Source organism: Pristis pectinata, chromosome 15 (genome assembly GCF_009764475.1).
Source record: "Pristis pectinata isolate sPriPec2 chromosome 15, sPriPec2.1.pri, whole genome shotgun sequence".
In the NCBI taxonomy this organism is placed as follows: domain Eukaryota; kingdom Metazoa; phylum Chordata; class Chondrichthyes; order Rhinopristiformes; family Pristidae; genus Pristis; species Pristis pectinata.
The window spans coordinates 26,099,517-26,112,970 of record NC_067419.1 but is presented as its reverse complement, the minus strand read 5'-3'; the positions used below and the strand labels follow the sequence as shown (position 1 = coordinate 26,112,970).

General features: G+C 40.5%; 1 protein-coding gene across 2 annotated transcripts in view; it reads left to right on the top strand.

Annotated features, from left to right (window-relative positions):
* LOC127578424 (uncharacterized) overlaps positions 1–13,454 on the top strand; it is a 38,812-nt gene that overhangs the window by 16,700 nt on the left and 8,658 nt on the right. For both annotated transcript variants that reach the window (XM_052030433.1, XM_052030434.1), the window contains exons 8-12: positions 2,888–3,545; positions 4,799–4,941; positions 5,110–5,170; positions 8,085–8,293; positions 13,223–13,409. In XM_052030433.1, the coding sequence (XP_051886393.1) occupies positions 2,888–3,545; positions 4,799–4,941; positions 5,110–5,170; positions 8,085–8,293; positions 13,223–13,409 (1,258 nt within the window). The remainder of the gene's footprint in view (positions 1–2,887; positions 3,546–4,798; positions 4,942–5,109; positions 5,171–8,084; positions 8,294–13,222; positions 13,410–13,454) is intronic.

Here is a 13,454-nt window from a genome sequence, read left to right as displayed (position 1 = left end):
TTTCACCTCCTGAAAAAACTTAAATTAGGGTGTATGGTTGCAGAATAAAGGGTTGCCCATTAAAGGAGATTAGGTGAATTTCCTCTCACAGTGGGCCTTAGGTCTTTGGAATTCTTGATCCCACAGAGCTGTGGAGACTGAATCATTGGACATATTCAAGGCTGAGGAATTCAGCCTTTAGACGGGATTCAAAAGTTATGGAATACAGGTAATAAAGTGGAGCTGAGGCCAACATCAGATCACCCATGATCTCATTGAATGGTAGAACAAGCTCAAGGGGTCATATGGCAACGATTCCTTATATTCTTATAAGAGCTGGACGACCCTGCTTAAACTGTATAACACATCAGTTGGGCCGCAGCTAGAATACCACGTACAGTTCTCGTGTTCAAACTATAGGAAGGGTGCAATCAGACTAGAGAGGCTGCAGAGGAGATCTGCATGGAAATTGCCAGGATGGAGAATTATAGTTAGGAGAGCAAGATAACAGGCAGAGCTAAAAACAGAAAATGCTGGAAATATTGAACCTGGCAGCATATGTGGAGAAACAAACAGGGTTAACATTTCAAGTTAATGACCTTTCATCAGAACTGGTAACATTTAGAACAGACAAGTTTTAAGTTGCAGGGTGGTGGGAGGAATGGAGAAAACAAAGTGAATGACTATGATAGGGTGGAGACCAAGAGAGAAAGGATGACATAGATTAATGTAGACTGAGGGTGAATGAGGGCTGTTAATGGCAGCTAATCTTTCTGGAGGAACTAGAGGGAGAACAGAGCAGAAAAATACAAAAAACAGCATTTGCTGGAAATATGAAACAGAGGAGAAGCCTGAGAAAGCCCAATAAGTCAGGCAGCATCTGTGGACAGAGAAAAACTGAGTTACATTAAAACTGACCAGGATTTAAACACTAAAATGCTGTAAATCTGAATACTCAGCAGACCAGGAGCACCGTTGAGAGGAAAACAGAGCTAATCCCCCCCAGGAAAGGTCATTGATTGGAACTGCCAATCTTGCCCCCCCACCCCCTGGCCTTACCACAGGTGTCATCCAACCTGCCGAGCACCCTCAGCATTCCCTGCTCTTATACCAGAAATGGCTAGTTCTCTCTCAAACTGGAGTGGCTCATTACCTGAAATTGTTAAATTCAGTGTTAAGCGCTGAAGACTGAAGGATGCCTGGAGAAGTTCAACATTGTTCTATGAATTTACATTGGGCTTCACTGGAATACGAGGCCAGAGGTCAGAGTGGGGGCAGAATGCAGACAACCACCTGGAAGTTTGAATCACTCTGGCCAACTGAATGAAGATGTTCTGCAAATTAATCATCCAAACTGTGTTTGGTTTCTCCAGTATCGAGGAGACCACATTGAGAGCAGTAAATTCAGTTCATTGAACAGGAAGAAGTGCAAGTGAATCACTGTTTTGCCTGGATGGACTGCTTGTATTCCTGGATGGTAGGAAAGAAGCATTGGTGTGGAAATTGTAATAAAAACAGGAAGTGCTGGAAACACTAAACACGTCAGGCAGGATCTGTGGAAAAAGAAATTGATTTAACATTTCAGGTGTGAGACCCTTTGTCAGAACTGGGAAAGGGACAAACCAAGTTAGTTTCACTTGCAGAGAAGGTGGGGGAGGGATGGTTAGAACAAAAAGAGTATCAGGTGTGAAGAAAGTGAGTTGGGTTCTTACCTGTCAACCCCAATGAGGTCTGTGGATATTTTCCAGCATGGTAGCCATGTCCTGTGAGCTGGGCACTTAGCCTCGATATCATTGGTGGCTGAAATTTTGCTGAGGGACTTCCTGTTGACAAACTCCCCACAGTCCATCAACCGCAACCCCTTCCCCCTTTCCGAATGCCCATGCCACAAAAGCAGAGCTGGTTGTCCTATTTAATGTCTTTTACAAACAAAATATTTGTTCAGGAGAGGTAGACATCACTGAATGCTGAATCAGGGAACCAGTGCATTATTCCTTTGCACAATGCAAGTTGCTTTTAATTGGTGGCAGTGACATCCAGTTTTCTGCCAAGCCCAAACAGTTACACAGCCAATAAGTTAAGCATGTGGAAGTGGCCGTGCATCTTACTCATCATTGTAATCAACTGTATGCAGGGACAACACATCATCCTAGTGTGGGTGTAAACATGTGCATGGAACTGCCCAACCATCTGTGCAAGCATTTGCAGGTACAAGCAAATTTCCAGACTGCACTGGATACTAAATGGATGAAGGGATATGAAGATCAGGCAAGAAAGTAAACCTGGGATTGAAGGCCAGATATGTGTATCTGACAGAGGAGTTTTGAAGGACCATAATTTTTTGCTCTTATTTCAAGTCCTTGATAACATACTGATATTTTACTTATTAAAATATCTATTTCATAGAATTGCTGAAAAACAAACTAAAACATTGATAATAAATGCTAAGAAAGGATATATAGATGCAAACTTTTCTGCCAGAAGGCTAATAGTGCTCACCGTTAATGAGGCACAGCTCCAAAGCAGTTTCAGGTATGGATGCATGTGGGTTTGAATACAGATGTGGAAGCATTGCCTTGGAAGAGGTGCCATTCTGCTGTTGGTTTCCTAAGAACTACATTCCATCTCAAACACTATGAGCAACATGATGTCCCTTTACATGCATCATAGTTACAATTTAAAGTTTCCGCCAAAGGGGGCCCTGTAATGGACAGTGCTCTATTTCCATCTCATAGTTTCAGCATCTTGTAGCAATATCAGCAATATTAAATGGGCAAGGGCATGTCCAACAATGACTGCTGTTCAATGACACAATTAATTTTGGGTCTAATCATAGTCTCAGTACATGTGATTATGTTTCAAAGTAAAGCTTGTATGATTATTAATAGTTTATTTTATTTATTCCAAGCCATTTGATAGAAAGGGACATGATCATTGACAGTCTGCAGCAGAAACTGAAACAAAGCAACACAACTGTGGAAAACCTCCATGAGAAAACCAGAGAGTTGTTGGAGGAGAATTGTCAACAATCTGAAATGATTCAGCAGCTTAACAGAAAAATATCAGAGCTGGAAGTTAATCACAAGGAAGCTCTTGACAGAATAACAGCCTTGCAAAAAATATGCGGGACTTACAATTCTGCCTCAATAACACCTGGTTCATATTCGGAGCCAAAGAGATTACTGGAACTTCATAAAATCACTCGTGAATTAAGTATTTCCCACAGACAGCTTAGATCTATGCTTCATCTTAAAATTTCAGAAATCAGTCAAGTCATAAACCAAATCGTGGATCTTGTGCTAAAGCTGAAAAATACTGAAGCAGCATCAGCTCAAGAAATTGAAGAGCTACGGTCTTTGTATAAGAAGGAAGCTTTGGAAAAAAAATTGCTTTATAACAAACTCCAGGAGATTTGTGGAAACATTAAAGTATTTTGTCGCTGCAGGCAAGATTCAGAGGCTCAGACCATACTAGAGTTTCCTTCAGATGACGAGGTCACAGTTAATCAAAATGGGAACAGGAAAAGATTTTCCTTTGATAAAGTTTATCCTCCTAATGCCACTCAGGTAATTATTCAAGTTATAAAATGCTATTCATTCCCATTGGATTTACTATTCCCATCTAATGCCTTTGTTTTCATTATTTTTAATAATACGGTATTTCCAGTCCACAGTTGGGTACTCTACCATTGTAGTTATGGTTCTGAACACAGCAATTTGAGAAATAAAGGTATCAACCACAAGGACATTAGCTATGAGGCTTTTGGACCTATGACTGCTCAATAATGGAAAATACCGATAATTTATGAAACTTGAAAAGTTCAAGTTTTAAAAACCATGAATATCTTCCATATTTGAGAGTGGAAGAAATTTAATAATCTGTCATTTTCTGTTTTGTTACTCTATAAATATGAAAAATAAAAGGTTTACTTCTAGATTTATACCAAACGTAGGTATAAAAAAAATCAATGTAAAGATATGAACAGTTATTTTATTTCTATTAGCTTGTTCTCTGGGCTGTTGACATTACGTGAAAGCTTGTTTTGGAAATAAATTGAGTGGCATTTACTTAGATTTATGTTTCAGTATTCCCAGTTTATAATTAACATTTCTTTCATACCACGAATCTCCTTCTTATATTTTTCTGTGACTGTTGAATAGCTAAATTGAAAGAAATAGCTGTTGTCGTCAATAAAACACATACTAACAGATTTTGTCAGGTTCTTTGGAGTAGATATCACACATCTTTTAACACCACTAAACATTGTGTCCGAAGAATCCAAACCAATTCCAACTATTTTTGTTACTTAGAGAAATATTTTTGAGTTCAATGTCCATTATCAATATTTATTTCATAATTTGAAAAATCAGAAATCATTAAATACAATATTATTTATGTGAGGTGTTGTCATTGCTTTAACATTATTCAGTTTAGTTCACTCATTAGTTCAATCACATCTGTTGGACTCCTAAAATATAGAAAACTGGAGTCAAAAGATAACTAAAGGATGTCCATGATAGTGTAATACACAAAAAGTGCTGGAGGAACTCAGCAGTCAGGCAGCATCCATGGACCCTCCATGGATGCTGCCTGACCTGTTGAGTTCCTCCAGCACTTTTTGTGTATTGCTCCAGATACATCCAGCATCTGCAGAATTTCTTGTGTCTCCATGATAGTGCCATGTCCCTTTGCTGTCATGGCTATGGACTTATGCAATGAGAAAGGTCTTGTACCTGAAGATCTAAGAGGTAACATAACTAGAAAGATTACTACATTGATTATTTGCCTAATATATTCATTTGTTGTTGAAATACGTTAGGAGCAGGTGTTTGAAGGAACACAGCCCATTATTATATCTTGTGCAGATGGCTACAATATCTGCATTGTGGCCTATGGCCAGACAGGCTCAGGAAAGACGTACACAATGATGGGTAATGAAGATAATCCTGGAGTGAACATAAGGTCAGCACCAAGTATTTTATTGTGCTAAAACTGGGTGAATTAATTTAATGTTACTTTACATGGAGATTCTAGCAATTGTAAAGATGAAATGACTCGTTCATACTTCAGTTTAAATAGAATCATATGCTTAAACTGGTTAACATTAAATGTTTTTGTTCATTTACTTAGATCAATCAGGGAACTTCTTCGAATATGTCAGGAAAGAAAAAATATCAGGTATACTATAAAGGTAAATATTGTTTGAATGTTTGCAAATTTACAAAAGTACACTATTTCTTTTAAAATATGATGTAGGTATTTTTGGAGATAATGATTTCTTTGAAGCTGTTTTCTTTGAAATGCTGTAATGAATTTAATTGAAGAAATATGTATTTGCCCCATACAACATACAGGAATGGAATTTCGAAAGAGGTAACCCCAGAAACATGTAGACTACAGGATAATCGGGTTTTGAGCAGACACATTTAACAGTCTGATAATCAAAAACTATAATCGATTGAAGGTGCAATAAAAGGGAAAATACAACTTACATATTTTCATATTTAGTATTTTTATGATTTTATAACGTTTGTAATTATTATTTCAACTGTTCTTGGAATTTGTTCAGCTAATCTTTTTCTAGATTAGACCAAACGGGGAATGTTTGTATAATGAGAAAAGTGACAGAATCATTACCAATATCACTGGAAAAACTGAAGTTGCATAAGCTATTTTAAAAAGTTCTTTAGAGTTTGAAGGTCTATAGTTTAGCTCACAAGACTAATGTTCATTCAGTCCAGAGGGAAATCATAACAGTCAACTGTGTAGGGGTCCAGTGGTGTACGTTGGATAATCATATCCCCTCTTCTGGTCCCTATGTTAGTCATCTCATACTGGGATCAGCAAGACCCTATACATTGCATGCCATGAGTCATACAACTGTGTGTTAATGGATGAAACTAGGTTAGGCCCTTTCAGCAGCCATACACTCAAGTTACTAGGTTGTTTGTTAGAGCATATAGTTGGACATTGTTAATCCAGCCAGGACTTCACCTCTCTGGTTCTGGTTGAGGTCATGTCTCATTTGGCCAATCATCCAACTCCTATAAATATGACAAGTGCTGGTCATATCCACAAATTTCAGGTCAATTAAATGATTAATTGGTACTCAAGTGCCCCTTTATCACCTAAATCAACCGGTTGGTTGCTTGGACCCACAATGCCTCCAGCTCTGCACCTTCCCACATTAAATCTGATCCTCTTCCATTAATTATTTTAACTTCTCTTTCAGGGAATCCATCCATATCTAGATCCTTGGAGATCTATCACATTCACTATGGATGTTCCAGTATTTGATCCAATCTCAAGTCATTCATCAAATTGAGCTAATGTCAGTGGTAGTACTGATAACGACTCTTCCCAGTAGTATCCACTGTCCCTGGAGGACTATATGTACCAGCCTTTGGTTTATTGTGACTACCCTATTATTATACCATATGGGCAGACCCTAATTATGACAGATTATATTGAAAATTATGGATACAATTTTGTATCTTACATTCTCATAAAGTTGTAACCCTCTTCCCATAACACTATTTAGTTTTCAAGTTATTGTGTACCGGGGGCATTCTAGAGATTCCTTACAATCACCTACTCATAAACTTGTGATATGCTCTTGGGATAAGTGGAGCCAGAACACAGATAATCTTCTACATCTTCCTTAACCAATTCCCCAATAATCAAGGGGGCATCCCACTTCCCTGTTACATCTGATTTTAAGTACTGTGTCTGCCTATTGCTACTGGGGTAAGATGGGCCCCTTGTCACACTATGTATAGCTATATCTCATCTGTCATTTTGCCTGGTCACACTCAAGGATTAGAGAAAATTCAACAGAATATTCACACATGATCCTGTCATCCCCCATGTCTGATTATTCATATCAAACCAAAGCAGTACCATGTAGCAGTACTACAATCCCATTGCCCAGTCCTGGTCGTAGACCTGTCTCGTTCAGTTACCTCTTTGCATTGGGTCAACCAGTTCTGTTTCTTGAGCAGTGAAGGCAATGTCGGCAGTCCTCTGAGGTTTCGTCAATAGGAGCATGGTACTCATTTCCAATAGATTAGTGGACTTAATTGTCACCAATGCTCCTGTGCCCATTGTGCTTATCTCTTCAGTCAGTTTCATTGCTTGTCTCATCATTGGATGTCCATTTAGGTTATCGTTTCAAAATCAGCCTCTCCATGAATTATACATCAAAGCCCTGATTATTTGAACAATTATCTCTCTATTCACATTAATCATTTAATGATATGCTGTAGTTAAGTGACTACACATATCTGAAACCTGTTCCTCAGTACAAGCCGACCATGCATTTCCATAGTTTGTTGCCATCCTTGCAGCCAAGCACACTGCAGGAGTGTGGTGGAATACTCTCCACTTGCCTGGATGAGTGCAGCTTCAACAACACGCAAGAAAAAAATTGCAAAAATTGTGTATAATTTATGTTTAATTTATGTCTTTCTTGTGAATGCTGCTTATATGATGCTGTGTGCCTGTGATGCTGCTGCAAGTAAGTTTTTCATCATTCCTGTGCATACGTGTACTTGTGCGTATGACAGTAAACTCTATTTTGACTTCAAAGCTCAACACCATACATGACATAACAGCCTGATTGATGGACACGTCATCCTCAACCATTCACTCACTCCACCACTGATGCAGCAGTTTGTACTGTCTATAGGATGCACTGCACCAACTCATCAAGACTTCTTAGATAGCGCCTTCCAAACCTCTACCATCTAGGAGGACAAGGGCAGCAAAAGCATGGGAATACCACCACTTGGGAAATTGCCCTTCAAGCCATACGTCATCCTGATGAGAAAACAACAAGATGCTGGAGGAACTCAGCAGGCTGACTTGGAAATATATCACTGGGTCAAAATCCTAGAACTTCCTTCCTAAGAGCACTGTTTTATACCCACACCTCAAGGACTACAGCGGTTCAAGAAGGCAGCTCAGCACCACCTGGTTTTGTGTGCTGAAACCTAAGCTCTCCATGTGATCAAAATTTTAACAGAGGAGGCCCTCATAACATGATAGAATGTAGGTATGATGCCTTTTATATTCACCTTTTAATTTGCAGTCTTTCTGATTTGCAGGTATCCATGTTGGAAATATATAATGAAGCAATACAAGATCTTTTGTCAAAACAGCCACATGCTCAGTTGGAAATAAGGACCCAGGGAAGAACTGATGTCATCCCGGGATTAACAGAGATTGAAGTGAAAACTGAAAATGACATCAAGAATGTAATGCAGCTTGGAAGCAAAAACAGAACAGTTGCAACCACAAAAATGAACTCAGAGAGGTATTATCCATCTAAAATAAACAATGACTATAATCTGCTATATCATAATAACAGAATGTGTTATTTTAAGGCCTAGGAGTGAGTAAGGTGGTTGGTGGTGTTGATGGGAGTGGGGTAAGATTACCGTCCAAACTCGTTTGTGCTTAATATACTCTTAGTTAACTTTTACTGTTGAGATTGAGGAAGGCAAATTCACGTCCCTTTCCAGAGATGAACACAAAGATCCGGACAGACATTCCAGGATGACATTGAGGGAGAGCTGCAATGTCAGGCATGCTGTCTTTTGAGTGAGATGTTGAACTGTGTCCTTGTTAAAGATCCCGAGATATTGAAGAAGACAAGGGAACGTATCCCTGTGGCCTGACCAATATTTATTCCTCATTTAACATTACTAAAAGATGGTCATTGACACATTTCTGCTTGTGTGAGCTTGCAGTGTGCAAATGACTGCTGTGTATCCTATATTATAAGACTACATTGGCAAAAAGGTACTTTGAAGTATCTTGAAAGGGATGTGAATGATGCAAAAGAGCTGTAGGTTTTCTTATTTTTTTCCTCTAACACCATAGTTTTCTTTATTCTCTCTTTCTTATACTTAACTAATTTAAATTTTCATTATAGTACAGCTCCTGTCTCAGTAGCCAACTGTGTAAAACTGCTTAAAGCAAACTTATAGGCCTATGCGAGTAATTATTCTACCTTCATTTTTGTTTCTCTTTTGACACGCTATTCAATCATCAGCTTGATGGTACTGTTGTTCCATTTGCTCGCCACTGAAGAGATTTGAATTATATTTTCAATTTAAGAATTTTGTGGTATAGATTATCTTACTTTCTTGAGCCTTTTTTTATCTCTGGGAAGAGACTTTACTTCTGTATTTTACATAAGAACATGAGAAACAGGAGTAGGAGTTGGCCAATTGGCCCCTTGAGCCTGCTGCACCATTCAGTAAGACCATAGTTGATCTAAACTTGGCCTCAATACCACTTTTCTGCTTTCTCCCATGACTTTTGACTCCTCTGAATTTCAAATATCTGTCATATCTGTTCTTGAACATAGTGACTCCACCTCCATAGCTCTCTAGTGTAGAGAATTCAAAAGAGTCATGACCCTCTGAGTGAAGAAATTCCTCAGCATCTCCATAATACATTCTGTGCTCCTTCAGATGAGAGTTGTCAGCACAGACATCAAGTGCCTTCTTATTATGGCACCTCTTGAAGTACAAACCATTGATAGCAGGCATGGCAATGCTGCATACTAACCCTCTATTCTATCACATTAAGATGTCAGACGAGAGACAGAAGTGTCTACAGATGTTGGAATCTGGAGCAAAAAATAAACTGCTAGAAGATGCAGGGTTTCAACCCAAAATATTGACCGTCCCTTTGCCTCCACAGATGCTGCTGGAGCCAGTGAGTTCTTCCAGCAGTTTATTTCTTTGCTCCAGATGCCAGACCAGGTTCTATTTGTGCTCCTGCTCATTTAGGGAAGGTCATTTCAACTGCATGAGCAGTCTAATGGCAAAAGTAAACAGTGTCAGAATCAGAATCAGGTTTATCATCACTGACATATGTTGTGAAATTTGTGGTTTTGCAGCAGCAGTACAGCGCAAGACATAAAAATTACTATAAGTTACAAACTAAATAAATAGTGCAAAAGAGGAATCACGAGGTAGTGTTTATGGGTTCATGGATCGTTCAGAAATCTGATGGTAGAGGGGAAGAAGCTGTTCCTAAAACATTGAGTGTGGGTCTTCAGGCTCCTGTACCTCCTCTCTGATGGTAGTAATGTGAAGAGGCCATGTCCCAGGTGGTGAGGGTCCTTAATGATGGATGCCACTTTCTTGAGGCACCGCCTCTTGAAGATGTCCTCGATGGTGGGGAGGGTTTATAACCCTCTGCAGCTCCTTTCATTCTTGCGCATTGGAGCCTCCATACCAGGTGGTGATGCAACCAGTCAGAATGCTCTCCACTGTACTTCTGCAGAAATTTGCAAAAGTCTTTGGTGACATACCAAATCTCCTCAAACTCCTAATGAAGTAGAGCCACTGGCATGCACCTTTCGTGATTGCATCAATGTGTTGGGCCCGAGATAGATCCTCTGAGATGTTGACGCCCAGGGACTTGAGGTTGCTCACCCTTTCCACCGCTGACCCCTCAATGAGGACTGGTGTGTGTTCTCCTGACTTCCCCTTCCTGAAGTTCACAATCAATTCCTTAGTCTTGCTGACATTGATTGTGAGGTTGTTGTTGCGACACCACTCAACCAGCCGATCTTTCTCACTCCTGTTCGCCTCTTCGTCGCCATCTGAGATTCTGTCAACAACAGTGAATTTATAGATGGCATTTGAACTGTGCCTAGCCACATAGTCATGAATGTAAGGAGAGTAGAGCAGTGGGCTAAGCACACATCCTTGAGGTGCAGCTGTGTTGATTGTCAGCGAGGAGGAGATGTTATTACCGATCCACACTGACTGTGGTTTCCCAATAAGAAGGTTGAGGATCCAGTTGCAGAGGGAGGTACAGAGGCCCAGGTTTTGAAGCTTGTTGATTAGTACTGAGGGGATGATGTTGCTGAATGCTGAGCTGTAATCGATAAACAGCAGCCAGACATACGTTTTGCTGTTGTCTAGATGCTCCAAAACTGAGCAGAGAGCCAGTGAGATTGCATCCGCTGTAGACCTGGTGTGGCAGTAGGCAAATTACAGTGGGTCCAGGTCCTCGCTCAAGCCATGACCAACCTCTCAAAGCTCTTCATCACAGTAGATGTGAGTGCTACCAGGCAATAGTCATTGAGGCAGCTCACCCTGCTCTTCTTGGGCACCGGTATGATTGATGCCCTTTTGAAGCAAGTGGGAACCTCAGACCGCAGCAGTGAGAGGTTGAGGATGTCCTTGAACACTCTAACCAGTTGATCAGCACAGATTTTCAGTACCCTGCCAGGTATACAGTCAGGGCCTGACACCTGCAAGGGTTCACCCTCTTGAAGAATATTCTGACGTCGGCATCTGAGACAGAGATCACAGGGTCACCAGATACTGTGGGGATTCACACAGGTGTAGTGTTATTTTCCCTTTCAAAGTGTGCATAAAAGGCATTGAGCTCATCAGGGAGTGAAGCATCCCTGCCATTTATGCTGTTATGTTTTGCCTTATAGGAAGTAATGGCATGCAAACCCTGCCACAGCTGTCGAGCATCTGATGGTGTCTCTAACTTCACACGGAATTGCCTTTTCGCTCTCATGATGGCCTTCCATAGGTCGTATCTGGACTTGGAACATAGAACTTAGAACAGTACAGCACAGTAAGGGCCCACGGCCCACGATGTTGTGCCAACCTATATAAATCTACTCCACTATCAATCTAACCCTTCCCTCATACACAGCCCATAACCCTACATTTTTCTTATATCCCTGTGCCTATCGAAGAGTCTTTTAAATGTTCCTATTGTATCAGCCTCTACCACCAACCCCGGCAGTGCGTTCCAGGCACCCACTACTCTGTGTAAAAAAACCTAACTGTGACATTTCCCCTACACTTTCCTCCACTGACCTTGAATGGATGTCCTCTGGTATTGGCCATTGCCGCCCTGGGGAAAAGGTACTGGCTGTCCACTCTATTTATGCCTCTCATAATCTTATACATCTCTATCAAGTCGCCTGTCATCCTCTGTCGCTCCAAAGAGAAAAGCCCTAGCTCACTCAACCTTTCCTCATAAGACACGTTCTCTAATCCAGGCAGCATCCTGGTAAATCTCCTCTGCACTCTCTTTAAAGCTTCCACATCCTTCCTATAATGAGGCGACCAGAACTGAACACAGTGTGGTCTAACCGGAGTTTTACAGAGCTGCAACATTACCCGCAACTCTTGAACTCAATCCCCAGATTAATGAAGGCCAGCACACCATATGCATTCTTAACCACCCTATCAATTTGTGTGGCAACTTTGAGAGATCTATGCACTTGGACGCCAAGATCCCTCTGTTCCTCCACACTGCTAAGAATCCTGCCATTAACCTTGTACTCTGCCTTCGTTTGATATTCCAAAATGTATCACTTCACACTTTCCAGATTGAACTCCATCTGCCACTTCTATGCCCAACTCTGCATCTTGCCTATATCTCGTTGTAACCTACGACAACCTTCTACACTATCCACTACACCTCCAAACCTCTGTGTCATCTGCAAACTTACTAACCCATCCCCCCACTTCCTCATCCAAGTCATTTATAAAAATCACAAAGGGCAGGGATCCCAGAACTGATCCCTGCAGAACACTACTGGTCACCGACCTCCAGGCAGAATACTCTCCATCTACTACCACCCTCTGCCTTCTGTGGGCAAGCCAATTCCGAATCCATGCAGCCAAATCTCCATGGATCCCATGCCTCATGACTTTCTGGATCGCCGGTCTTGAATCTAGCCCAGTCTAGCCAAAAGACACAGATCTAGTGCCAATATACATAGAAATTAATTCAGCTGATCACTGAGGGTTGTGAAAGTACACAGTGAGAGGAGGGTTTTTAGTCTGTCAAATGTAATCTGTACTTCTTACAAACTGTTTACAACCTACAAAGTTATTTAATTTCTTCCTGAAATTCAAATGTGATTTGGTGAAGCTCCAATATATCCTGCATCCTTACATTTAGCATCTCCATTATTAAACTATAACTAGTTATTTTAAGATGACCTTTGTTTAATCCAAGATTAACCTGAATGGTGAACTCATTTACAGATGTTATTCAAATTTGGCCATCTCTTATCTCTCATTTTTTTTGTTTTATTTCTTTTGTTTACCCAGATACATCAGAGTTGGTCACGCCAGAATTAGTTGCAAGATCACTGCAGAAAGCCTTAAACAACCATAAATTATTTACACAAACCTACATTTTAGAAAACTCTAAGACATTTGTATTTTTCTTTTCTCTCTAGTTCACGTTCTCATCTGATTCTAACGCTCTGGGTGACTGGAGTAGATAGCTATTCTGGGGCTACATACCATGGTACACTTACACTATGTGATCTGGCAGGGTCAGAACGAATCTCCCAAACAGAAGCCACTGGGCAGAGGCTTGTAGAAGCAGCTGCCATTAACAAATCCCTGACTGCACTCGGACAGGTAAATACTTTAGTATTTGTTAGAATGTTATAACATTACTTGACA